This window comes from Thalassophryne amazonica, chromosome 9 (genome assembly GCF_902500255.1).
Source record: "Thalassophryne amazonica chromosome 9, fThaAma1.1, whole genome shotgun sequence".
NCBI lineage: Eukaryota > Metazoa > Chordata > Actinopteri > Batrachoidiformes > Batrachoididae > Thalassophryne > Thalassophryne amazonica.
In genome coordinates this window covers 54,245,806-54,273,388 of record NC_047111.1, presented here as the reverse complement: position 1 = coordinate 54,273,388, position 27,583 = coordinate 54,245,806, and the positions used below count along the sequence as shown (strand labels likewise).

The following is a 27,583-nucleotide window of genomic DNA, read 5'->3' as shown; positions in this document are numbered from 1 at the left end:
CAGAGAGGCTTTACTTGGAAAGGCAAACAAATAACGCTTGACAACGACTACCCTCCTCTCATCATCAAAAAAAGAAGAGAATATGCCGACATGTGCAAGATACTAAAAGACAATCAAATCAAGTTCCAAAAACTTTTTCCTGCCAGGCTGAAAGTTAAATATACAGAAGGGGCCAGAATCTATGACACTGTGAAGGAGGCAAGTGAAGACATGACCAAACAAGGATTTCAAGTTCCAATCATCAAGTCACCAGAAACCATCCTGGAGCAGCTGAAGCAGCTGACATGGACCAGGGTGCCAGGAAGAACCGGACACAATACATCCCATCCAGCGCCGGATCCTGGTTACAAAGAGAAGCTGAGAGCCTTCAGGAGGACTGCAGCTACCCCCTCTGAAGATTGAGGTTTCCTGCACTACTTTTTTTTTGAGAAATTGTTATATTTATCAACAAAAATGTAAGTTCAAGTTACAATAATATATTGGTGTGAAATACAAAAAGGTGGTTCTTTAGGGATCAACTCAATTGCGTCATAGGCCACAGCTAATGAAGGCCCCCTCGAAGGAACTCATGAGGACACGGCCTTTAGAGGCTCAAAAGGGTCCATCTCATGGACCCCTGCCTTGGAAGTTTACAATGTTTGTTGTTCATTTTCAGTGTGAATGTTTTACTTATGTTCTGAGTTTGATGTTCATGTGGGGGAGTTATGAAACAAGACATCATAATGTAAAATTAAGACAAAATGCATAACAAGCATATACAACTAACTACACTCAATATTAATGGCTTGCATAGTCTGGTTAAAAGGTGGAAGATATTGTCAAAACTCAAAAGAGATAAAACAGAAATTGCATTCTTACAAGAAACGCATCTTCCAGATGACGAACATCTAAAATTGAAAAAAATGGGATATAAACATGTTTTTTATTCATCTCATAATTCAGGACGGAGGAGAGGAGTGGCGACCCTGATTTCCGGAGCATTGAACTATGAACACATTTCTGAGCTAAAAGATAAGGAAGGCAGATACATCATGATAACAGGAAAGATTGAAGGTACTCTAACAACTTTATTAAATGTATACATACCTCCAAATAGCAATTTATCCTTCTATAGATACATTTTTGAATTAATTTCAACAAAAAGTCAAGGGATATTGATATGTGCTGGGGACTTTAACGTTCCATTAAGTGTCTCGCTAGACTCTTCCACCGGAAAAGGTGACTCTAGAAAGACTGGAAAAAAGATAATACGACTAATGGAGGAGACTGGTGTAGCAGACGTGGTGGAGGGAAATAACCCAACAAAGAGAGAATATACCTATTACTGACACCCTCATAATGTCTACACCTGACTAGACTATAGTATTTATGTTCAAGAATGACCTATTAAACGTGAAAGATTGTGAAATTGGACCATGTACAATCTCAGATGATAATCCAGTCACCGTGAATGTTTATCTGTCAAAGAAGAAAAAAACACTCTGGAGTACACTCTGGAGATTAAATAATAACATTTTAAATATCCAAAATGCTAAAGAAAGGCTAATTGGAGAGATTAAAGATTACCTTAAATATAATGACAATGGTGAAGTGTCCCCAGGAATTCTTTGGGACACATTAAAAGCAGTAATGACAGGAAGAATAATAAGTATCTCCTCTTACCTAAAGAAAGTCAACCAGTTCAATCTAACAAGCTTAGAAGGAAAAATATTAAAACTCCAACAGGAACATTCTAAAAATATGAAAAAAGAAGTTAAAGCTGAAATTGAAAAATTGAAAAAAGAAATAAACGATATTGAAGCATTAACAATACAGAAGAAACGAATCTTTATGAAACAACAATACTACGAAGTAGGTGGAAAATCTTTAAAACTCCTTTCTTACAAACTGAGGAAACAACAAGCAGAGAGAACAATTCACAAAATTAGGAACCCATTAAATAATAAAATTGAGACTGAACATGAACAAATCCAACATTGTTTCCAAAAATATTATAAAAATCTTTACTCACAATCGGTCATAAATAATGAGGATGATATAGATACCTTCTTGACAAAGTTAGATTTACCAATATTGACGGATGAACAAAATTAAAATGCTTCTTGCTGCCATAACCACAGAAGAAATTCATTTGGCAATTACAAAACTAAAAAGGGGCAAAATGGCGGGCGCAGATGGATAAGGCCCAGAGTGGTACAAAACAATGGAGAGTCATCTTACTCCAGTTTTATTAAAGACTTTCAATTGGGTGCTTGAAAAGAAAATTACTCCAACATCATGGAATGAAGCGATAATCTCTCTCATTCCAAAAGAAGGAAAAGATAGACTAGAGTGTGGGAACTATCGTCCACTTAGTGTATTAAATATTGACTATAAACTATTCACATCCATAATTTCAAGGCGACTGGAGACGATCTTACCAATATTAATACACAAAGACCAGACAGGGTTCATCAAACAAAGACAAACACAAGACAGCATCAGAAGAGTATTAAACATAATGCAACAGGTTAGTAAAAAAAAAAACAAGAAACATTAGTAATTAGTTTAGATGCAGAAAAAGCGTTTGACTCCGTGAGGTGGAACTTCTTATACAATGGTCTAAATAAATTTGGCTTTCATCAATCAATAATTGAGACAATTTCAGGATTATATTACAAACCTACAGCTAGGATAAAAGTCAACAGGGACCTCACGGAGTCAATCGCCCTCGAAAGAGGATCAAGACAGGGGTGCAATATGTCCGCACTTTTATTTGCCTTGTATATAGAACCGCTCGCTCAATGGATAAGGGAAAACAAGAATATTAAAGGGGTAACAATCTTGGGACAGGAGCAAAAGCTCGCCTTATTCACAGATGATCTACTGTTGACCATTATACATCCAACTCCAACATTACCTGTAACAATGAAAACACTTGAATATGGTACATTCTCAGGACACAAAATTAACATCAATAAGACTCAAGTTTTAACTTTAAATTATAATCCTCCGCAGAATATCAGAATCAGAAGAAGTTTATTGCCATTGCCAGTGAACAGGATTCACAGACTAGGAATTTGCTTCGGTACAATGGTGCAACATTAAGAAGAGATAAAATGCTAAGATAAAATATAACATATGTGTCAAAATAAGATGAAATATAAGATAAAAAAAAGAAATATGAAATATGAAAGGCTGTGTGCAACAGAAAAACAGAGAAACAGAAAAAAAACAGTGCAGTGGGAGGAGTGCAATTAAAAACCAAAATACACTGTCTAAAGTGACCCGTGATAAAATGATAAAGTGACAGAGTTAAGCTTAAGGTGACTGAGTTATGAGGTGTTCATGAGTCTAACGGCAGAGGGGAAGAAACTGTTCTTATGGCGGGAGGTTCTGGTCCGGATGGACCGTAGCCTCCTGCCCGAGGGGAATGGTTTGAACAGACCGTGTGCAGGGTGAGAAGAGTCAGCTGTGATCCGACCTGCTCGGCCCAGAGTCCTGGAGACGTGCAGGTCGTGGAGAGATGGAAGGCTACAGCTGATCACCTTCTCAGCAGAGGCCACAATGCGCTGCAGTCTGTGTCTGTCCCTGGCTGTGGCCCCGGCGTACCACACCATGATGGAGGAGCAGAGGATGGACTCAATGATGGCCGTGTAGAACTGCACCATCAGCTGGACAGGCAGCTTGGCCTTCTTCAGCTGCCGCACGAAGTACATCCTCTGCTGGGCCTTCTTGATGAGGGAGCTGATGGTTGACTCCCACTTGAGGTCCTGGGTGATGGTGGTGCCAAGGAAGCAGTGACAGTCCACAGTGGTGATGGGGCTGTTGGTGAGGGCGAGGGAGGGCGGGGGGGCTGTGGCTTTCCTGAAGTCCACGATCATCTCCACTGTTTTCTGGGCGTTGAGCTCCAAGTTGTTGCTGCTGCACCAGGTCACCAGCCGGTCCACCTCCCTCCTGTAGGCAGACTCATCCCCATCCGAAATGAGTCCGATGAGGGTGGTGTCGTCCACAAACTTGATGAGCTTTACAGAGTCGTGGCTGGAGGTGCAGCAGTTAGTGTAGAGGGAGAAGCGCAGAGGGGAAAGGACACAGCCCTGTGGAGATCCTGTGCTGAGAGCCCGAGTGTTCGAGACATTTTTTCCCAGCCTCACACGCTGACTCCGGTCCGTCAGGAAGTCTATGATCCACCTGCAGGTGGAGTTGGGCACGTGGAGCAGAGAAAGCTTGTCCTGGAGCAAAGCTGGAAGGATGGTGTTGAATGCAGAGCTGAAGTCCACAAACAGGATCCTAGCGTAGGTTCCTGGGGAGTCCAGGTGCTGCAGGATGGAGTGCAGGGCCAGGTTTATGGCGTCATCTACAGACCTGTTGGCTCTGTAGGCAAACTGCAGGGGGTCCAGGAGGGGGTCGGTGATGGACTTCAGGTGGGATAAAACCAGGTGTTCGAAGGTCTTCATGACTACAGACATGAGAGCCACAGGACGGTAGTCATTAAGTCCAGTGACGCGTGGTTTCTTGGGGACTGGAACTATGATTGAGGACTTGAAACAGACTGGAACATGGCATGACTCCAGGGAGGTGTTGAAGATCCCCGTGAAGACTGGGGCCAGCTCATCAGCGCAGTGTCTCAGGGTGGCAGGAGAGACACAGTCTGGGCCCGGGGCCTTACGTGGATTCAGCCTTTTGAAATGTCTCCTCACGTCCTCCTCTTGGACCGAGAGGGCAACAGGGGGAGTGGGGAGGGCAGCAGTGAGAGGGGGGAGGTCCAGAGTGTTTGAATATCCAGTTGTGTGGGGGGTGGGGAGGTGTGAGTCCTTGTCTTCAAAGCGTGAATAGAAGACGTTCAGGTCGTTGGCCAGCTTGAGGTCGTCAATAGAACGAGGTGCTTTGGGCTTGTAGTTGGTGATCTCTTTCAACCCCCTCCACACAGAGGCCGAGTCGTTGGCAGAGAACCTTTGCTGCAGACGTGAACGGTACATGGATTTAGCCTTTGCCACCTCCTTGCTATATCTGTACTTTGCACCTCTATAGCTGTCTCTGTCTCCTTCTCTGAAAGCCACCTCTTTCTGCTGACGGAGCTGCTGGAGTTTAGGTGTGAACCAAGGCTTGTCATTGTTATATCTCACCCTGGTACGCTGTGGGATGATGCTGTCTTCACAGAAATGAATATATGATGTCACAGTGTCCGTGTAGTCATCTAGACTGTCTGTTGAACAAACAGACAGTTTGTTCAACATATCCCAATCCGTGGTGGCCAAGCACGCACGTAGCTCCTTTACAGCTTCATTGCTCCACACTTTAGACGTCCTCACAACAGGTTTAGAGAGTTTAAGTCTCTGTCTGTACGTGGGGATCAAGTGGACCATCACGTGATCTGAGAGTCCCAAAGCTGCACGGGCCACTGCGTGGTAGGCGCCGCTCACTGTCGTGTAACAATGATCTAACGTGCTCCCTTCTCTGGTCGGGCATTTAACAAACTGTTTGTATTTTGGTAATTCCTGACTGAGATTCCCTTTGTTAAAATCACCGAGAATTATAACGAGAGTCCGGAAAGTCTCTCTCCACACTCATAATCTGATCCGCGAGTGCGCGCTCGGCCTCGTGCACGTCCGCGCTCGGTGGAATATACAGAGAAAAGTATGAAAGAGTTAAACTTACGTCGAGAGTAGAACGGTCTGCAGTTTATGAGGAGATATTCCAGAGAGGGACAGCAGTGTTGGGAGATCACAGTCACATCGCAGCACCAGGCGTTGTTGATATAGAAGCAGAGTCAACCCCCTCTAGTTTTTCCACCAGAGAGTGCTCGGTCTCTGTCTGCGCGGAGGAGTTGGAATCTCTCTAGTTGGAGCGCGCAGTCCGGTGTCTGTGCATTTAACCACATCTCCGTGAAGCACAGTACACAAGATGAGGAGAAATCTCTATTCTTCTTCATCAGCAGTGCCAGCTCATCCATCTTGCTGTGGAGTGAGCGGACGTTGGAGAGAAATATCCCAGGTAGGGGCGTGCGCGTGCCCCTTTGTCTGAGGCACACGAGAGCTCCAGCTCGTTTTCCTCTCCGCCGTCGTCTCACTTTTTTGGCCAAAAAGTGAACCAGTTCAGCTGCTATTAAGGATAGCTATAAATGGAAATGGGAAGCTGACTCAATCAAATATCTGGGTATAATTTTACACAAAGATTTTAATAAAATGTATGTCAACTATGAACCTCTGAATGTTAAATTACAATCTGACTTACAAAGATGGGGTTCAATACCATTTCTTGATTTGCACTCAAGAACTGATTCAGTTAGAATGAATGTTCTTCCACAAATTCTCTATCGATTCCAATGCCTACCATTCTATATTCCACAAAAACAGTTTGAAGAATGGGATAGAATTATATCCAGATATATTTGGAAAGGTAAAAAAAAATCTAGAATCAAGTATAAAACATTACAGTTACCAAAAAATAAGGGTGGTAGGAATTTGCCATGTTTACGAAAATACTTTTATGCTGCACAATTGAGACCTTTAGTGTGCATGTGCTCTCCGGTTTACACTGCGGGATGGAAAGATCTTGAAGAAAAAGTAATTAATGGAGTACCTTTGAAAGCTTTAATGGTGGAAATCAAACTACAGAGAAATAATAATATTCAAGACAATCACCTATTAAATGTTATGATTAAAATGGAACGAAAATGTTAAACTCTGTCACATAGAACAGGCCTCCAAAATTCTAACATGGTGTGCCTATGACACAGACTTTGCCCCAAATAAATGTGACAATAGATTCAAATTATGGATTTCCAAATGAATAACTGACTATAACTCCCTTATCCACAAGGGGGGCACTCCAATCTTTTGACAATTTAAAGAAAAAACATGGATTAGGTTCTGAAGATTTTTACAGATATCTACAAGTGAGAAATTATTTCAATCAAAATATTGAAATAAATTCAATTAACCAAGGTTTCTTGCATACATTTTTATCAATAATAAAATCAGTATCCCCATCTAAAATAGTTTCTAAACTATACAAAAGCATTCTTGGGTGTGGAACGGAGAACACATATGTAAAAGAAAAGTGGGAAAGGGAAGGAGGTCTTACAATTACAGAGGATGCTTGGGAACATATATGTCAAATACAATGGACTACAACTGGATCAAATATTTGGCGTGAATTCTGTTGGAAGCGTGAATTCTGTTGGAAGAATATCATGAGGTTCTTCATTACACCAGCTCAGAAGAAATACAGAGCGACAGGTGATGCTTGCTGGAGATGTAGCAATGAGGGAGCCAATCATTTCCATATTTTTTGGGAATGTGCGGTCATACAAGAATATTGGTCAGAGATTCACTGTCATTTGCAGAATGTATTTTCTATTGTTTTCCCCTTGTCATTTGAATGCTTGTATTTAGGTAAAATAAGACTGTACGGTTTTGGTAATGACAGAAAACGTCTGTACATCTTGTTGGCAGCTAGTAAGAAAGCAGTCACAAGGAAATGGCTGAAGCCAGATCGACCAACAATTGATGACTGGATTAATATTGTCAAAGAAATTTATACAATGGAAAAAAAAATTATTTTCTTATCAAAGTGAAATTGGATGCTTTTTACATTTTTTGGTCTAAATGGACGGAATATGTGAAGCCTACGCACACAGACTTTATGTAGAAATCTCAGTAAAATGTCACGTAACCTCAATGTTTGTACTCGCCACAATGTTCACTGATGTTCTTGAATGTTTAAAATGAAAATATGTGAAAGAGCAAACATACTGTAATTGTATACAGTGCAATGTGGAATGTACAATATGCTTTTTCAATAAAAAGTAATTTGAAAAAAAAAAAGAAAAAAAAAGAATAACCAGAATGGCAAAGGCTCACCCATTGATCAGCTCCAGGATGATCAAAGACAGTCTGGAGTTACCTGTAAGTGCTGTGACAGTTAGAAGACACCTGTGTGAAGCTAATCCCTCTGTTAAATAAAAGACATGTGCAGAAGAGGTTACAATTTGCCAAAGAACACATCAACTGGCCTTAAGACAAAATGGAGGAATATTTTGTGGACTGATGAGAGTAAAATTGTTCTTTTTGGGTCCAAGGGCCTTAGACAGTTTGTGAGACAACCCCCAAACTCTGAATTCAAGCCACAGTTCACAGTGAAGACAGTGAAGCGTGGTGGTGCAAGCATCATGATATGGGCATGTTTCTCCTATTATGGTGTTGGGCCTATATATCGCATACCAGGTATCATGGATCAGTTTGGATATGTCAAAATACTTGAAGAGGTCATGTTGCCTTATGCTGAAGAGCACATGCCCTTGAAATGGATGTTTCAACAAGACAATGACCCCAAGCACGAGCGTGCGAGAAAAAAAAAAAAAAAAAAAAAAACCCTGTCCAAAAAATAAATAAATAAATAAAACCGGGGGGGGGGGTTGTCCTGACGGGGGAGTTCGTGGTTACATTACGGCAGAGCGCCCCCCCCCATCTTACCTCTCGCGTTAGGTGAGCAATGCTGCACAGTGCAGAGTTTGTGCAGGGGGAGGGGGAATCATTCAATGTTTGGACGAGGAGGTGGTCGAAACGGAGTAAGACATAATGATGGATAGGAAACGATCAAAGCCATCAGGTGCCCAATTTCGAAAGAAAATGAAAGAAGAAAAGGAAAAACGAGCAAAGGAAAAAGGTATGTATAGATTTACCCAGCTTCACAGCTTTAAACAGTGTGGACGCTGAGCGACCACAGAGTTTAACACAAAGCGAGTCATTGGATAAATGCTGGGCTTTGTCCCGCCCATCGGCCGCTCAGCGTGTCTGGGGGTCTATGGGGCAGTGGGCTGGCCTCAGCTGGCCTGGACGCTCAGCTTCTATATGATGATTGGATGATCTGTCTGAGGCTGAATCCCTTTTTGATTGACAGCGAAATGAGCGAATCAGCGATCTTTTGATGTAACCATCCGTGGGAGCATTTTTTAGTTTTCATTCTGTTCTGACTTGAATCGGAGACTTTCTTAATCCTCTTAGCGGCATTTTCTTTGTTAAAAACGACTAGCGGCAAATCGAGCTTCTATTTCTGGTGTTTTTTTTTGTAGCTGCTTGTGTTTGGAGACTGACTTCTATCACTCTTTCTGACTTCTGTCGCAGTTTCTGTCCCTACCGAGCAGCGGGTGCTGCTGAGCTCCTCCACCGTCACAAAGCACTCACAGGCGGACAAACTTCACACTAGCCTCGCGCCAGTCCCAGCTAGCAAGTTAGCTAGGTAGCAAGCTGCACATAATGGCAGACAATTTGAATGTTGTGGACCGGATTTTGGCGAAGCCATTTGATAGTCTTCCTTACGAAGAAGCCGTGGCTGCTGTCATGGCTTCAGCTCTCAATGGTTTGCAGACCAAAGTTAAAGCAACAGCCCCCAGTGCAATGTTTGTGTATTGCTATGCACACAGACTGAATCTGGTTCTGTCTCAGTTCTGTTCACTCTCTGGGTTTGCCACATTTTTCTCAAAATCCTGCCTTTAAAGAGTTTTAACTTCTTCACTTGTTGCTTCCTGTTACTTATGATACACAATAATGTTTGTTATTTATTCTTATGTGTACAGTAATAGGTATAGAATTTACCTCTCTTGTTAGTTCATTTATTTATGATATATGATTGCACTTTACCATTTTTGCTACTTTAATGTATAGGGTTTTTTTGTACATTTTTTGTCACTTCATGGTATTCTGTAATATGCAGATTGTTTAATTTCTTTCGTTATTTGTATGGTGCGACTTTAATGGAGGTTTAAGTCTTGTTCATTATGGTGAATGGTACTCTATGATAATGCAAAGTGCACTCTGTTGGTAAAACTGAATGACGTGCAATATTTTGCCCATCGGGTGGTGCTGTAGTGCAGTTGTGCTTTCTTAAATACCTGTACTGTACATAGTTGTAATGTGAAGTCACTGAGTCTTTTTTTTTATGTTCAAAAACTTTATTGAAGTAATTATTGTTTATCTTTGTTTGTTATTGCAGTAGACATTAAAACCGGAAATTTGTTCTTGAAAATAGCTGTTGTGAGTTAATTTGTGGGATTGTGGGTGTTCTGGACGAAGTTAGTGTTTTCATGGGTGGTGGGCAGGGGGGGGCGCACGCACGCAGGGGGTTTCGCCCGGGGAGTAAATCACTCTAGGACCGCCACTGCATCCAGAGTTTCTCATTTGCCCTCACTGTGATCTTTTTAGTGACAGTGACATCCTCCATACATTTACTTTAAACTTTATTTAATCAGGTTAGTCCCATTGAGATCAAGATCTCTTTTGCATGGGAGACCTGGACAATTATAAAGTTTCCAGTTCACCTAACCTGCATGACTGTAAATGTGGGAGGAAGCCGGAGCACCCAGAGGAAACCCACACAAACACAGGGAGAACATGCAAACTCCACACAAAAAGGCCACAGGTGGGAATCAAACCCATGACCTTCTTGCTGTTACGCAACAGTGCTAACCACTAATCCACCGTGCTGCTCATATTTAATATTTGTGATCAAAAAAATAATAAACTACTTTAAAAGAGAAACCCAAACCTGTAGTTACACATTAAGGACTTTATTTCAACTTAAATGATAATAGTAATAATAATTATTATTATCTGTGTTCAAAAGAACTGTGTGAATTGCAATAGTTTCTTTTCAAGACTCAACCTTTTTGTCAGGTCTGCTGAGGACAGACAGCGAGGAGGCATCTCTCTCCCAAAGGAGAGTGAAAAGTTCTTACATTTAATCTAACAAACTGAGTGTTTTCACCCCACTTCCCAAAGTAAGAAAAACTCATGTATTATTCAGCAATATTTGCACATTGGAGTCACTGTGATGAAACTGTTCGGAGGACATTCATTCACAGGGGTGCGATTTGGGTTCATAGATGTCAGAATAACCACATGTGATTAGAGGTCAATCTCAGCATCACACATTCACTAAACATAGTGTGTCTGAAATAGAGCAATGTTCTATCATTTGATTTGAATGTTCTTTCACATGGTGTTTTTGGGGGAAAAGGACCCAGCTTCAGGTTCCGTTAGAAGAAACATGCTTGCTCATTAGCACTGTTTTTTTTTTTTTTTTTGCTTTTTCCTAGATTAATTTATTCAAAAAGCTTCTTTTTTGGTCTGAATCAGAAATGTAAACAAGAAAAACTTTCCAACAGTTTAGCAAATCGTCAGTCTGTGACCTACGTACAATAGTGTTCAGAATAATAGTAGTGTTATATGACTAAAAAGATTAATCCAGGTTTTGAGTACATTTGTTATTGTTACATGGGAAACAAGGTACCAGTAGATTCTCACAAATCCAACAAGACCAAGCATTCATGATATGCACACTCTTAAGGCTATGAAATTGGGCTATTATAGTGCAGCGGATAACTGAAAAAAAAAATGCTTCAAATGGTGATGCAAGCACCAAATTTGGCACACATACTCCTTACTCTTTTAAAAATGCTGGGTACCCACGTGAACTTTCAATAGGCGACCAAGAAGGGGTCAGTTGAAGTATTACACAGGGGTCAAAATTTAAAAATGCTCCAATCATATTGAAAGGTATTCCGTATTATTTGTCTGATCATAAAGATTCCAAAAAGGTATAGTTTGGACTATCTGTGAATGAATGGTCTGGAGTTATGGGGTAAAAATAGCAAGAACACTGAGAAAGGTCAGTTTCAGTTTGTACAGGGGTCAAAAGTTGAAGTTGCTCCAATTTTGGTAAAAAGTGGAGCAAATTACTGGTTGAGCTAATAGGATTAATAACTGGAATGGTTTTGACTGTGTTGTGTGCTTGGTTTGCAAAGTAAAGGTTAAACAATATCAGCATCCATTGGATTCTATATGACATGTCAATCAATCAATCAATTTTTTATATAGCGCCAAATCACAACAGTTGCCCCAAGGCGCTTTATATTGTAAGGCAAGGCCATACAATAATTATGTAAAACCCCAACGGTCAAAACGACCCCCTGTGAGCAAGCACTTGGCTACAGTGGGAAGGAAAAACTCCCTTTTAACAGGAAGAAACCTCCAGCAGAACCAGGCTCAGGGAGGGGCAGTCTTCTGCTGGGACTGGTTGGGGCTGAGGGAGAGAACCAGGAAAAAGACATGCTGTGGAGGGCAGCAGAGATCGATCACTAATGATTAAATGCAGAGTGGTGCATACAGAGCAAAAAGAGAAAGAAACAGTGCATCATGGGAACCCCCCAGCAGTCTACGTCTATAGCAGCATAACTAAGGGATGGTTCAGGGTCACCTGATCCAGCCTTAACTATAAGCTTTAGCAAAAAGGAAAGTTTTAAGCCTAATCTTAAAAGTAGAGAGGGTGTCTGTCTCCCTGATCCGAATTGGGAGCTGGTTCCGAGGAGAGGAGCCTGAAAGCTGAAGGCTCTGCCTCCCATTCTACTCTTACAAACCCTAGGAACTACAAGTAAGCCTGCAGTCTGAGAGCGAAGCGCTCTATTGGGGTGATATGGTACTACAAGGTCCCTAAGATAAGATGGGACCTGATTATTCAAAACCTTATAAGTAAGAAGAAGAATTTTAAATTCTATTCTAGAATTAACAGGAAGCCAATGAAGAGAGGCCAGTATGGGTGAGATATGCTCTCACATGTGACATATGCTACCCTGTAACATGATAACTAAGCATGATACATGATGCAAACTATTCCTTTTTAAAACCGTCTTCACCCAACTAATAATTTGCATCACTTTTTACCAAAATTGGAGCAACTTTAACTTTTGACCCCTGTACAAATTGAAATTGACCTTTGTCACTGTTCTTGCTGTTTTTACCCCATAACTCCAGAATATTCATTCACAGATAGTCCAAACTATACCTTTTTGGAATCTGCTGGCAACATGACCTCTTCAAGTATTTTGACATATCCAAACTGATCCATACCTGGTATGCGATATATAGGCCCAACACCATAGTAGGAGAAACATGCCCATATCATGATACTTGCACCACCATGCTTCGCTGTGAACTGTGGCCTGAATTCAGAGTTTCAGGGTTGTCTCACAAACTGTCTGCGGCCCTTGGACCCAAAAAGAACAATTTTACTCAGTCCACAAAATATCCCTCCATTTCTCTTTAGGCCAGTAGTGTTCTTTAGCAAATTGTAACCTCTTCTGCACGCCTTTTAACAGAGGGACTTTGCGGGGGATTCTTGCAAATAAATTAGCTTCACACAGGCGTATTCTAACTGTCACAGCACTTACAGGTAACTCCAGACTGTTTTCGATCATCCTGGAGCTGATCAATGGGTGAGCCTTTGCCATTCTGGTTATTCCTCTATCCATTTTGATGGTTATTTTCTGTTTTCTTCCACGCGTCTGTTTTTTTTTTTGTCCATTTTTAAAGCATTGGAGATCATTGTAGATGAACAGCCTATAATTTTTTGCACCAGCGTATAAGTTTTCCCCTCTCCAATCAACTTTTTAATCAAACTATGCTGTTCTTCTGAACAGTGTCTTGGACATCCCATTTTCCTCGGGCTTTCAAAGAGAAAAGCATGTTCAACAGGTGCTAGCTTTAATTTTAAAATTTATTTTCATTTATATAGTGCCAAATCACAACAGAGTTGCCTCAAAGCGCTTCACACAGGTAAGGTCTAACCTTACCAACCCCCAGAGCAACAGTGGTAAGGAAAAACTCCCTGAGGAAGAAACCTCAAGCAGACCAGACTCAAAGGGGTGACCCTCTGCTTGGGCCATGCTACAAACATAAATTACAGAACAATTCACGGACGAATATACAAGAAATGCCACTGGCGCACAGGACAGGAGGATCGCCAACACAAATACAACTCCCATCTCTGGATGGAGCTGCACCTTAAAGAGAGGAAAAAAAACAGAATCAGGCATCAGAAAGGCAAAAAAAATACTGTATAATTTGCCAGCATTAAACAAGAAAAACAGAGAAGTACTAAGGTGATCGCCAGCCACTAGCCCTAAACTTCACTAATAGACCCAGAATTTAGGTCAAGTTGAGGCCGCAGCCTGCTCCAATTACTAATAAATGAATTAAAAGAGTAAAAAGCGTAAAACAAAACTGTACCAGTATGCTAGCCATATGAGGGGGAAAATAAGTGCGTCTTTAAGACTGGGCTTGAAAATCTCCACAGAATCTGACTTTTATTGATGCAGGGAGATCATTCCACAAAACAGGGGCACAATAAAAGAAAGCTCTGTGAACCGCAGACTTCTTATTCACCTTAGGGACACAAAGTAGTCCTGCACCGAGAACGTAAAGCCCGGGCCGGTATGTAAGGTTTAATTAGGTCAGCTCGGTAGGGAGGTGCCAGTCCAGGTTAGTAGCAGAAACTTAAACCTGATCTCACTGGGACAGGAAACCAGTGAAGGGATGCCAAAGCATGCAAATAATGGAGACCACACAAGAGTTTAAGTTAATAATTTGTGGAATGCTTTTGCTTGTTCACCCCCAATTTGCCAACATTTTTTTTTTTTTTGCTCTTATTTTCGACTCAGATTTAACTTTTTCCCTCTTGCCCAGATCAAATTAAATTTTTTTTTTTTCCTCTTCATTTTTTTTTTTTTGGTGACTTTCACAAGCACCTCATTCCTCCATCTTTATTGGCAAAAGCAAACATGCTAGTATATTACCCCCCCCCCCCCCCCCCCCCAAACAAAATACATGAAGAAAATACATCCACATCCTGCAAATATAAACAGTAACAAATCTGAGCTATTGTCCGATAAACATTTTACATTTTTTTACACTAGTGTGGGATAGTAGCATACAGAATATGATACAAAAGGAGGGCGTGACTATCCTCCGATCATCTTACAGAAGAACCCTACCAATAAAAGTGTGTCCTTAAAAACTGTCCTCACAAACAAGCACAAACTCAAACCAATGACATTAAAGACAGTTCACTTTTTGTTGAAGATGGGGGGGAAAAAAAAAAAAAAAAAAAAACCAAGCTTGAGTGTGTCAAGTGAGGTCATCAGCAGGAGGCGGAGTGATGTGAAAACAAGTGGGCACGAGTCGAGAGGCTTTCAAAACCTATATTTGAAGCACTGCAGTTCACACATTTATCCGTGAACCGTTGCCGTATTAAATCGGTCACGTTGCAGTGATCGGTTTAGGCAGCACTTCATTGTGCTGCAAGTCCAGTACAAACAGTAGTGGATTTCTATGTTAGCGAACGTAGAGTGCATTTCTGTATGATCAAAGGATTGCATCCCTTCAAACTTCTAAAATAAAACATGAAAGAATCAACACAAAAAACTATGATTTGGTGGTAAAATATTCACACTGAAAAATGGTGCTTGTGCTGGTTTTCACATACAAGCAAAGCAGCAGTAACACAATTGAGACTGAGTCCTGGATTTTATTCAACACAGTCCCAGAGAGGAACTCTGTCCATTTCAAACAAATGTCCCACTCAGTCCAAGTGAAATAAGTATTGGTTTTAAACATAAAATTCTGAAGCAGAGAAACTGCACTCTTGCTTGACCTTCTCAACTCAGTCTAGTCATTAATTTAAAATGAATTGTTAAATTCAAAAAAACAACAAAAAAAAACCAAAACAAATTCCTCTTTCTACCATTTACACAATTTACAAAAGTAAATGACAAATCTTGTAAAAATTCAGCCATGTGCTGACTGTGTAAGGCGAAGAAATTAAATATTAAAATTAAAAGGTTCACTATTACATTCAATCACCTGTCTCAAGACGGCGTTTCTGATGCCAGCAATCTGATCAGAGCCCTGCCACAATGTTTCGGTGACAATAAAACAAGTGGAAAATGGTATTAGAAAAATGGAAGTATTTCTATTTACACAAGGTGTAAACCAAACACAAGCGCGCGAAATGTGGCCCACGTGTGGTGTAAACTTCTGGGTTCTCTTATTGCACTGCTGGCTTTCTACACCTGCAATTTGGTGCCATGTGTAAGCTGCTCGGTTAAACTAGATGTTATCATGCCAGCACGGTGGCAAATGAAGCATGTGAATCATTTACAAACTGAAATTAAATCACATCACATTGTGTCAACTGTCAGAACCAATTGTACGTGTATGTGACAGGCCATTGGTGAAGAGGGGGGAAAAAGTCTCTGGCAGCAACAGAGAAGAGTGAGCTGAATTGAGGACAAAACATTTCAAAACTGGTGATGAAAAAGCGCTGAAATACAGTATGTATAAAAATACCTATTCACAGCAGACACAAACGCTGTGAATTACTATTATCTGTAAGCACACTCAAACTTACACTGATTTTCTATCTATAGAAGAACGTAATTATCTTTCTCAACAAAACTTGAGACATTAAATTAGTTTATTGAGACGAGGGTTACAAAACTTACTGGCCCTCTAAACCTCTGTTTATGTACAACATACAAGTTTTTTTTCATCTTTGTAATATTGATCGAAATTAGTTTCAAAATACTGGGGGAGAGGGAAAAATGAAATGCTCCACCCAATCAGTGTGGAATCTGCAGACTGGAAAACATAAAACATGTTGAAAAAAAAAAAAACTTCATCGCCTCCAAGATCGGCTCTCATTTTCATCGTCTTCATCATCGTCCTCTTCTTCCTCCTCCTCTTCCTCTGCACCAGGCAGATAAGGGTGAGCTTCATTCTGTGGGAGAGGAAGGAAAATGTTTTCAAGGTATGTGATAGTTGATTTCAGAATGGACACACCAACTCAAACTGGCAGTTTCTAGGTTTGTTAATCAAGGGTCATAACTCTGTCAAAATGTGTCAATCTTGTACAATATTACAATATGCGTATTACCAACCTAGAACAAGGAATTGTACCAAATTTCCCAAAATTCCTACCAAAACTGTGAGAGGAGTGGATTTCAGAATGAAGGCACCCACTCAGGAAACTGACAGATTCTAGATTTGTCAATCAAGAGCCACAACTCTGGTAAAATTGGCCGAAATGAAAAACTCAAACTATGTGATGATATATGCATTGCCCAGTGGTGGGCCCAGTTCTGCTAATTCACTAACCGCTCATTACAGAAGCTAACATTTTCATTAGCAGATTAGCTTTCCAGATAACTTTGAAAACCATCAGCAGACCAATTAGCTTCCGATAAATTTAATTCTGATAACTTTTAGACCGCGAACGTGTTTTCACGGCATAGTGAATACAGTTTAACAGTTAAAAACATTTGTAAAGGCTGAATCAAAGATTTTAGTGCTTGTCTGTTGCATGTTTTGTAGCAGACAGACAGCCATGAATGGTAGAGCTCTATCCTCTGCAGGCAGAGGAGAGCTGGCTACCACACAGTAAAATCACCAGTGTAAAATGAACACTGACAGTGTTAAATTAGCACTACCAGTGTACATATGGTCCTACTCTGGTCAGAGTGGGACTATATGTTCACTGTCAGTGTTAATTTAACACTGGTGATTTTACTGTCCCTGCGACAGACTGGCGTCCTGTCCTGGGTGTACCCCGCCTTGCGCCCTATGACTGCTGGGATAGGCTCCAGCCCCCCGCGACCCTTAATTGGACTAAGCGGTAGAAGGTGAACGAATGAATGATTTTACTGTGCAGAGAGAAAGAAAGAGGGATTGAAGAAAAAATAAAAAGACATTTTCTCTTCACACTATACAGACCTGTCGTTCATTTCACTGGAGTCTTGCACGGGCAGACAGTTTTGACTTATGGTTATAATTTTAAACAAACTAATTGCTGACAAGTTATTGAAAATAACATCACGTCTGTCATTTTACAAAGTGAAAATATCAACTATATGTTTTAGTTTTAAAGTAACGCACAAATTTTGAAAGTTTTAGTGTTTAGACACACGTCGCATTGCATTATGGGTACATTAGTTTCTTGACGTCAGCAGCTGGCTGGTCAGTATAATACAGTTACCAGGAGATGGCAGTGTTCATGGCAGTGTGAGCAGCCACACATTCGCTAAAGTAGAAGAAGAAGAAGAAACTATATAGCACTTTTCACAGATAAAAATCACAAAGTGCTTCACAAAAGGTAAACAAAATACACAACCATGTAAAAAAAAAACAAAAAAAAAAAACAGTGATTAAGAGAACAATCAACTAAAACCTTGAGTAAACAAAAATGTCTTTAGCTGCATTTTAAAAGAATCCACAGAGATGATCGCACGAAGGGACAGATTATTCCAAAGTTTAGGAGCCACAACTTGAAAGGATAAATCTCCTCTGGTTTTAAAGCAGGTTCTCGGAACCGTGAGGAGGTTCTGCTCCGAGGACCGAAGGGAGCCACTAGAGATGTAGGGGCTCAACATATCCAACACATATTTGGGGGCCTGACCATGCAAGGCTCTAAAAGTCAAAACCAAAATTTTAAAATCGATACGAAATTTGATAGGAAGCCAGTGCAGGGAGGATAAAATGGGGGTAATAGGAGTCCATCTGCTAGATCTTGTTAAAAGTCTTGCTGCAGCATTTTGGACCATTTGAAGATGATTTAAGGCAGATTTATTAAAACAAGTAAAAAGCGAGGTGCAATAATCTAAACAAGAAGAAATAAAAGCATGAATCACAACTTCCAGATCAGAGTTAGACAGAATTGGCCTCAACTTGGCAATATTTCTCAAGTGGTAAAAAACAGTTTTTGACCAGTCTAGAATGGCTATCAAGAGACAATGACTGATCAAACCAAACACCAAGACTTCTGATGCTCAACTGAACAGAGGAGCCCAGAGAACTGATTGTGAACCATGGTTCACAATCAAAGGAATTTTCTGCTCTGGAGCAATAATCAGAGTCTCAGACTTTTTACAATTCAACTGAAGAGAGTTTTTAGTGAGCCAGGACTTCACACTTGCAAGACAATCCATTAGCTCAGACAGTTTATGTAACTCTGACTCCTTAAAGGAAAAGTACAGCTGAATATCATCAGCATAAAGATGGTAAGACACATAAAAGTGATGGATTTAAACAGAATTTTCAGTTTTCAACCCCCCCCTTTTTTTTTTACAAATGAAAAAAAATGACATATTTACAAATACAGATTTATTTGTAAAACCCACCACACGTTTCAGTAACTGTGTGCTATACCCATACCAGCCAATCACTGATGTCAGGAAACTAATGCAACCATAACGCAATGTGGCATGTGTGTCTAAACGCTAAAACCTTCAAAATTAGTACATTACTTTAAAACTAAAACATATAGCTGATATTTTCACTTTTTAAGCCTGAAATTGATATGGACTGATCAGTAGTTGCTACAGTATATTTGTTTATTTGAAAACTATTTACAGAACAGCCTCAAATCTGAGATTCAAATCAATGATTTTGATGACAAAAGTAAGAGAACTGTTTACAGAACAAGTTTTTCATGAACTCAGAACATGAATATTCTTAAGTGTATGAATGAATATTTACAGAGCAGCCTCAAAATTGAGATTCAATGTTTTTGATCACAATAGTAAAGGAACTATTTTACAGAACAAGTTTTTTATAAACTCAGAACATGAATATTCTTAAGTGTATGAATGAATAACAGAACAGCCTCAGAACTGACATTCAATGTAGTAGGAAATTCTGAACTACTAAGTATGAATGAACAAGAGTTGTCAAACTCAACACAACTTTCTGTTTTATTATAATTTAATAAAATTTTCTGATCAAACTGTGATTTTTTTTCTATTATTTATTTTACTACCTAACATTCTTTGGCAATTTTCCCCACACAAAGGTAAACAATGTTAAGGTGTCTGTGCATGTGTGTGTGACTGAGTGAGAGGGAGAGAGAGTGGTCGTTCTAAGACTATTTATTTTTTAATGATCTATGTGAACTTGGTGATTCATGCAAACATCCAGTGATGGCAAACAGGGAAATAATACAACCCCTGGCAAAAATTATGGAATCACCGGCCTCTGAGGATGTTCCATTCAGTTGTTTAATTTTGTAGAAAAAAAGCAGATCACAGACATGACACAAAACTAAAGTCATTTCAAATGGCAACTTTCTGGCTTTAAGAAACACTGTAAGAAATCAGGAAAAAAATTGTGGCAGTCAGTAACAGTTACTTTTTTAGACCAAGCAGAGGGAAAAAATATGGAATCACTCAATTCTGAGGAAAAAATTATGGAATCATGAAAAACAAAAGAATGCTCCAACACATCACTAGTATTTTGTTGCACCACCTCTGGCTTTTATAACAGCTTGCAGTCTCTGAGGCATGGACTTAATGAGTGAAACAGTACTCTTCATCAATCTGGCTCCAACTTTCTCTGATTGCTGTTGCCAGATCAGCTTTGCAGGTTGGAGCCTTGTCATGGACCATTTTCTTCAACTTCCACCAAAAATTTTCAATTGGATTGAGATCCGGACTATTTGCAGGCCATGACATTGACCCTATGTGTCTTTTTGCAAGGAATGTTTTCAGTTTTTGCTCTATGGCAAGATGCATTATCATCTTGAAAAATGATTTCATCATCCCCAAACATCCTTTCAATTGATGGGATAAGAAAAGTGTCCAAAATATCAACGTAAACTTGTGCATTTATTGATGATGTAATGACAGCCATCTCCCCACTGCCTTTACCTGACATGCAGCCCCATATCATCAATGACTGTGGAAATTTACATGTTCTCTTCAGGCAGTCATCTTTATAAATCTCATTGGAACGGCACCAAACAAAAGTTCCAGCATCATCACCTTGCCCAATGTAGATTCGAGATTCATCACTGAATATGACTTTCATCCAGTCATCCACAGTCCACGATTGCTTTTCCTTAGCCCATTGTAACCTTGTTTTTTTCTGTTTAGGTGTTAATGATGGCTTTCGTTTAGCTTTTCTGTATGTAAATCCCATTTCCTTTAGGCGGTTTCTTACAGTTCGGTCACAGACGTTGACTCCATTTTCCTCCCATTTGTTTTGTTGTGCATTTTCGATTTTTGAGACATATTGCTTTAAGTTTGCTGTCTTGACGCTTTGATGTCTTCCTTGGTCTACCAGTATGTTTGCCTTTAACAACCTTCCCATGTTTGTATTTGGTCCAGAGTTTAGACACAGCTAACTGTGAATAACCAACATCTTTTGCAACATTGCGTGATGATTTACCCTCTTTTAAGAGTTTGATAATCCTCTCCTTTGTTTCAATTGACATCTCTCGTGTTGGAGCCATGATTCATGTCAGTCCACTTGGTGCAACAGCTCTCCAAGGTGTGATCACTCCTTTTTATAGATGCAGACTCATGAGCAGATCTGATTTGATGCAGGTGTTAGTTTTTGGGATGAAAATTTACAGGGTGATTCCATAATTTATTCCTCAGAATTGAGTGAGTTCATATTTTTTTCCCTCTGCTTGGCCTAAAAAAGTAAACGTTACTGACTGCCACAATTTTTTTTTCTTGATTTCTTATAGTGTTTCTTAAAGCCAGAAAGTAGCCATTTGAAATGACTTTAATTTTGTAGAAAAAAAGCAGATCACAGACATGACACAAAACTAAACAACTGAATGAACATCCTCCGAGGCCGGTGATTCCATAATTTTTGCCAGGGGTTGTATGTCAGGCTTGTCCACTGTATTCTTCTCAAAAGCACCGCATTCAGTAAGAGCAAAGTTTTCCAACTGACTTTATTTCACCAGCCAAACTAAGAGCAAACAAGCGGTAAAAAACAAACAAACAAAAAAAACAAACAAAAAAAAAACAAAACCCTGACCCGAGTGAAGGCAGTGACCGACAGAATATGAGCTGTTTTCAGCTCTGTCTTGTCAAATGCACAGCGTATGTTACGAAACAAGTTCACCAAGTAACTTTAAATACCATACAAACCAAAATAGAGGCAAAATGAAGAAAACCTAAGCAGTACTGAGAGAGCAACATGAGGTAGAGTCAAGCCAAACACAGAGAGATCAGTTCCTGTCTGTTTGTGCGAGAGTGAGGTCTGGGTCAGGGTTCGATTTTATCGGTTACCCGGGAACCCGTGGCACCCTACTTTAGGGGCGGGCACACAACTCTTTAGACTTGCATTCCCGACTGGAATCCACCTTTTTTATTTCATAACTGTACAGAAATCTATCAAATTTGGACAAAATTTGCGCAGAATTTGACTTTCTGAGACCGACACATACACAACACGTCATCAAAAAATGTTCTTCTCCTCTGTTTGTAATGCCGCGTTTTATTACAGATCAAATGGAGCGTTTTTGAGCGAAGAGCGAACAGCAGCCAGCGGAGAGTTTTTATATTTCTCTACATGCGCGCGCAAGCAAATCATCCGTGAAGATTATTTTATTTATTAACTACACAGATGTATAATAAAAGCAAATGGTAACAGGTTTATAAACACAATTATGACAGAGTTTTTGAGGGAAGAGCGAACAGCAGCCAGCGGAGAGTTTTTTTAAATTTTTATTTCTCTACGTGCGCGCGCTAGCAAATCATCCGTGAAGATTATTATTTATTAACTACACAGATGTATAATAAAAGCAAATGGTGACTGGTTTATAAACACAATTATGACAGAGTTTTTGAGGGAAGAGCTGCCTTAGATTCTGAGCTTAATTCTGATTCTGAGGAAGAACACCTTGAAGTGCTGCAGAGAATGGCAGATGACCATGATGACTGCTAATAGATTTTCTGTAATCACAACAAGTGTAATCAACACTCATGGCAGCCATGATTGTAAATGGGCTTAATAAAACATCGGCAGCTGAGATGACCCCATGCCAATCTGCCTGTGCATATTGGCATGGGGTCATCTCAGCTTCTGACAAGGTTAGAAAATTTCAAAATTTCAGAAAATATTACTCCAAAAACACAAAAATTCCCTTCCATAATTTCATCCTGTCTGATGAAGGGCGAGGCCCGAAACGTCACCTTTGTGTGTTATTAAAGGCTTGTTTGGGAGCTAACTGGCTGTGCGGATCTCTTTCGTTTTTTGTTCTTCCATAATTTCACCCCAAATCTGCCCCAGATATCACCAGAATGCACAATTTGCATCCTTTTATATCCAAATTTTGTGGGGGGCATGCCCCCAGACCCCCTAGGTGCTTTGCTGCTATGCTGCATAGCGGTAGGTTTGGTACCGAACTTTTCTGAGGGGCACCAAACTTTTCAGATTTTGGTGCCCTTAAGGCACACAACTATTTATTCTAAAAGGCAAACCCTAGTCTGGGTGCAGAGACATGTCTGTGTAGGGAGTGACGGGAGCTGTGTGCGACTGGCCAACCACAGAGTGTGAAGACACTCAGTTACCCAATCAGGATTTTCCTTCACCATGAGCACAGATATTGATGAGTTTTACTCGTATCATGCTCGTGTGGATCAAAAATGCTTTATCTGTATCGGACACTTGTCTGAAACGAGTAGCTGGCTCAACCCTAATTATAACCGTAAGTCAAAACTGTCTGCTTGTGCAACACTCCAGTGAAATGACCAGCAGGTCTGTACTGTGCGAAGAGAATTATCTTTTTATTTTTCTTTCCTCTCTTTTCTGTCTGATCACCAGGTCTCTTTTGCTGAGAGAAGGCCGATCTGAGATAGAAGCGCTGACTCATCATTGTTTCAGTAGCTGCCGTGTACTGAAATCAAAATTATTGGTTTAGCTTTTATCTCTAACTTCCGCTAAACTTTTTAGGGATTTATTGGTTTAGTTTTATAAAAGTTAACTTTTCAGTTAGCGGATTAACCATTATCAAAGCTAACCTTTTGGTTAGCTGTGCCCACCACTGGTATTACCAACCTATAACAAGGACTTGTACCAAGTTTCATGAAATTCCTCCTAAAATGTGAGCGGAGTTGAGCTCAGAATGCTTATACCCTTTTTGTGACAGACAGACAGAAATCGCCATGACACAATATACAGTCGGGTCCATTAAGTATTTGGATAGTGACAATTTTTGTAATTCTGCCTCTGTGCACCACCATAATGGACTTTAAATGAAACTAGATGTGCTTGTAGACAAGACTTTTAGGTTTAATTTACAGCAAAAATATCACATTAACAATTTACGAATTACATGTTTTTATTCCCTCCATTTTGAGGAAAGTAAACTATAACTTTAAAATATGGTTAAATATTTTATGGATTTCACCAACAGTAATGCAGCTTTACTCAAAGGAGTATGATTCTCTTAGGACTTACATGTGAATTGCAGGGAAGGTATTGCAGAACAGTACACATGGAAAACAGTGCACACTTTGAATTTCAAGTTTCATTGTTGATGGACTCATGTTGCACTAGCTGCTGTATAATCTCTGTGTGATTTCCATACCGTATTGTCCTCCTCTTCAGCCTCGTCCTCCTCCTGCTCTGTTGTATCAGAAGGAGTCTTGGGCTTGTACCAAGAAATCTGAAGGACACGATCTTTGAACTTCGCTCCCTGGTTGGCTGCCTAAAATGTTAAGTGTATTTATAAGCACTTTTAAAAACAACAGAAGCTGACCAAAGAGCTATACAGATACAAATATGCAATGCTAATATACCCTCATTCATATGAGCATAAAAATAGGAAAGAGAATGTGGCCTTTTGACCTCTTAAAATAGATCAAGGTCAGCCATCTTTGAACTTGTCCAACATGTGTGTCCCAAAAATGTTCCCTGTGAATTTGAAGACTCTGGCAGTAATAAGACTGGATGTATACTGAGCACAGACAGACAGACAAACACAAGGCCTTCGCAATACCCGATAGCCATATTTTGGACTCGGGTAATAAAATGTTAGATTAAAATATATATATATATATATATATATATATATATATATATATATATATATATATATATATATATATATATATATATATATATATATATATATATATATATATGTGTGTGTGTGTGTGTGTGTGTGTGAATGCAATGCTAAAATACCCTCGGCCATATGAGCATCACACACACACACTCCACTCCACTCCACTCCACTCCACTCCACTCCACTCCACTCCACTCCACTCCACTCCACTCCACTCCACTCCACTCCACTCCACTCCACTCCACTGTAAGCCGTCTGGATGCAGGAAGAGCTGTTCACATGAATCCCTGATGTGATTTTTGTCTGGACTGAGGAACTACACAAAGTCTTTTTTTTTTTAATGGAAGTCCGAAGTCAGTGCACAGCATCACTGGACTACATGTCACAGTGGAACATTAAAATGTAATTCCCTTTTCTGTTGTTTATAAATTAATAAAATATCAAATGACAACGATCTATTTTAGCCGTTATATAAAAATAATGAATGTTTTTACATTCTTTCAATGGTACGAATATTTAATTCGGTGAAAGCTGGAACATACCATTCAACTTGGCTTCGCCTTGATGAATGGTATGTTCCAGCTTTCACTGAATTAAATATTTGTACCATTGAACTCATAAACATTCATTTTTTGTATAGCAGTTCTTTGAAACCAGACATCCTCCAAATGAAAGAGAAGAATACCATGATCCACAGCATCAAAAGCAACACTGAGGTCTAATAGCAAAAAAACTGCAGAATCCCTTGAGTCAGTTCTACATAAAAGGTCATTTAAAACTTTAAAAATTGCAGGGTCAGCGTTGTCATGTGCTTTAAAACCAAACTGAAAGACTTCAGTAACACCTTAATCAATCAACAAAGGACTGCAACTGAGGCATTTTTTTTCCAGCAACTTGGAAATAAAAGACAATTTAAAAATTGGTCTGAAGTTGGCTGAAACTCTTGGATCAAGAAAAAAATAATTATAATCCATTTAAACATATTTTCTACCGGTAAAACAGAGTTTTGGCCTTGGGAGACTTACATTTTCTGCTTCACTTCGTGTCTTAAATGTCATGACTACACTGTTGGCATCTTGGTCACGGAGATCCTCAATCTCACCAAATTTCTGAAATAAAATAATAAAAAAAAACCATCAATTTCTGTTTAAATGTGCAAGAAAACCTGAGTTACTTGAGACAGTATTATACAAATGACACACTGTAAGAATCAGAATAAACTTAACTAAACACACAATGTATCTAGTATGGAGTGAATATGGTCCATTAATGAAGAGAGAGGAAAAAACCCAACCAAGAAGGCAGAAAACTGTATTTCCCATGATGGATTTGCTGGCAAATCACAACAAATTTCACTTGGCTTGAAAAACAGGATAACTGACGCCATACCCGTGGTTTATGGTCAACTTATGTGTTATAAATATGACTAAAATAGAGAATTTGACAACTTTATATTACAAAAAGTGCACATGTCCAATTCAAACAATAGACCCAAAATACATTGATTTGACAGCTCAGCTCTGGCAGTCTAGGGGCTTAACTCACTACAACCGTCTCAACAGTGTGACTATCACCAGTCTCTACCATCACATGTTACAGAGAGGACTGACGTCATTATGTCCAGTTCAACTTCAAGCCAAAACTTTTTGACTTGCAAAAGATTTTGATCAGGAAGCAAAGGTTTTTAACTTGAAAAGAAAAGGGATGGATTCACAATCTATTAAAAAGTATCTCTTGATTTGTGTTCTCAAAATGCTACCCCCCGGATTTATTTATTTATTTGCTTGTATTAAAAAAAACACAAAAATTCAATCTGTTATCCAGTTGTCTGTATTCCAGGGAAACTAGGCCAGGTCAGGTGTGAGAGGGCTGTTTCATCCCTGCAAAATGGCTGAAACTGCTGAATGTTAAACTAAATTTACCTTCTGATTTTCCAGCATTATATTCATTTTCATACAATTCTCTGCCATCTGTGGGTTCTACAAGGAATAATATGCTTAGACTTTATGGCAAGTTCAATTTTGCTGAACTCCAATGGCGACATCTGTGCCAACTCCTTGCAAAAGCCATCTTGATACAGATAGCCTCATGTTGTTCAATGCTCAGCTGAAAAGTTCTGCCTGCAACACAATTATTTCAACAACAAGCAAGATATTGAAATGAAACTGTTAAGAGAATAATCCTTTACTTATCGAGGGTCGCAACACCAAACAGTTTTCACCTGCAATTTCAGGCATGCACAGAATCGCCTTCAGCAACGGAAACGGACCTTCATTAGAAATAACACTGCTACTGAATTTCTCTCAATGGAGGGCTGTGCACCCATGGACATTCATCGACAAATGAGTGCTGTCTATGGCAACAATACCTGTGTAGATGTCTGTACAGTCAGGAGGTGGGCAAGGAGTTTGAAGGTCGAAAATCCAGCCACAATGGGTCTGCATGACCAGGCCTGTAGAAGGCGCCCCATAATGCAGCCAAAGATGCACGGCATTAAGTGCAGCTGTGATGGCACAGCCCTAACAAAATTTTTGGAACGCGGCAACACAGCCAGCTGCGACCGATATGTGGACACTGGACACACTGCAAATGCTGCGTGCATGCTTGAAGAAAAGATTCAGTTCTTCAGCATGACGATGCTTGTCTGTCCACACACGCGTGCGGACAAAGACAGGATGCATTGCAACGGACCAAATTTTGAGGTCTGTACAATTCAGATCTTATGCCCTCTTCAATGAGGGGATGCAAAAACTTGCCCGGAGTTGGTGGAAATGAATGAAAAGTAATAAGAATGCCTGATGGAGAACGTTCGAAGCTTCAGCAGATAGATGATTCATGCGAGTATCTTGCTTGTTACTGAAATGATCACATAGGAGGCTGAACTCTTCAGATGACCCTCATACAATTCATT

The 27,583-nt window shown here is 39.9% G+C and overlaps 1 protein-coding gene across 1 annotated transcript in view; it reads right to left on the bottom strand.

Moving 5' to 3' along the window:
- Positions 1–14,464: 14,464 nt before the first annotated feature.
- rbm27 (RNA binding motif protein 27) overlaps positions 14,465–27,583 on the bottom strand; it is an 87,923-nt gene continuing 74,804 nt past the window's right edge. Inside the window, 3 exon segments of the mRNA XM_034178058.1 lie at positions 14,465–16,593; positions 24,193–24,312; positions 25,698–25,781. Of these exon segments, the coding sequence (XP_034033949.1) occupies positions 16,492–16,593; positions 24,193–24,312; positions 25,698–25,781 (306 nt within the window). The 3' untranslated portion in view covers positions 14,465–16,491.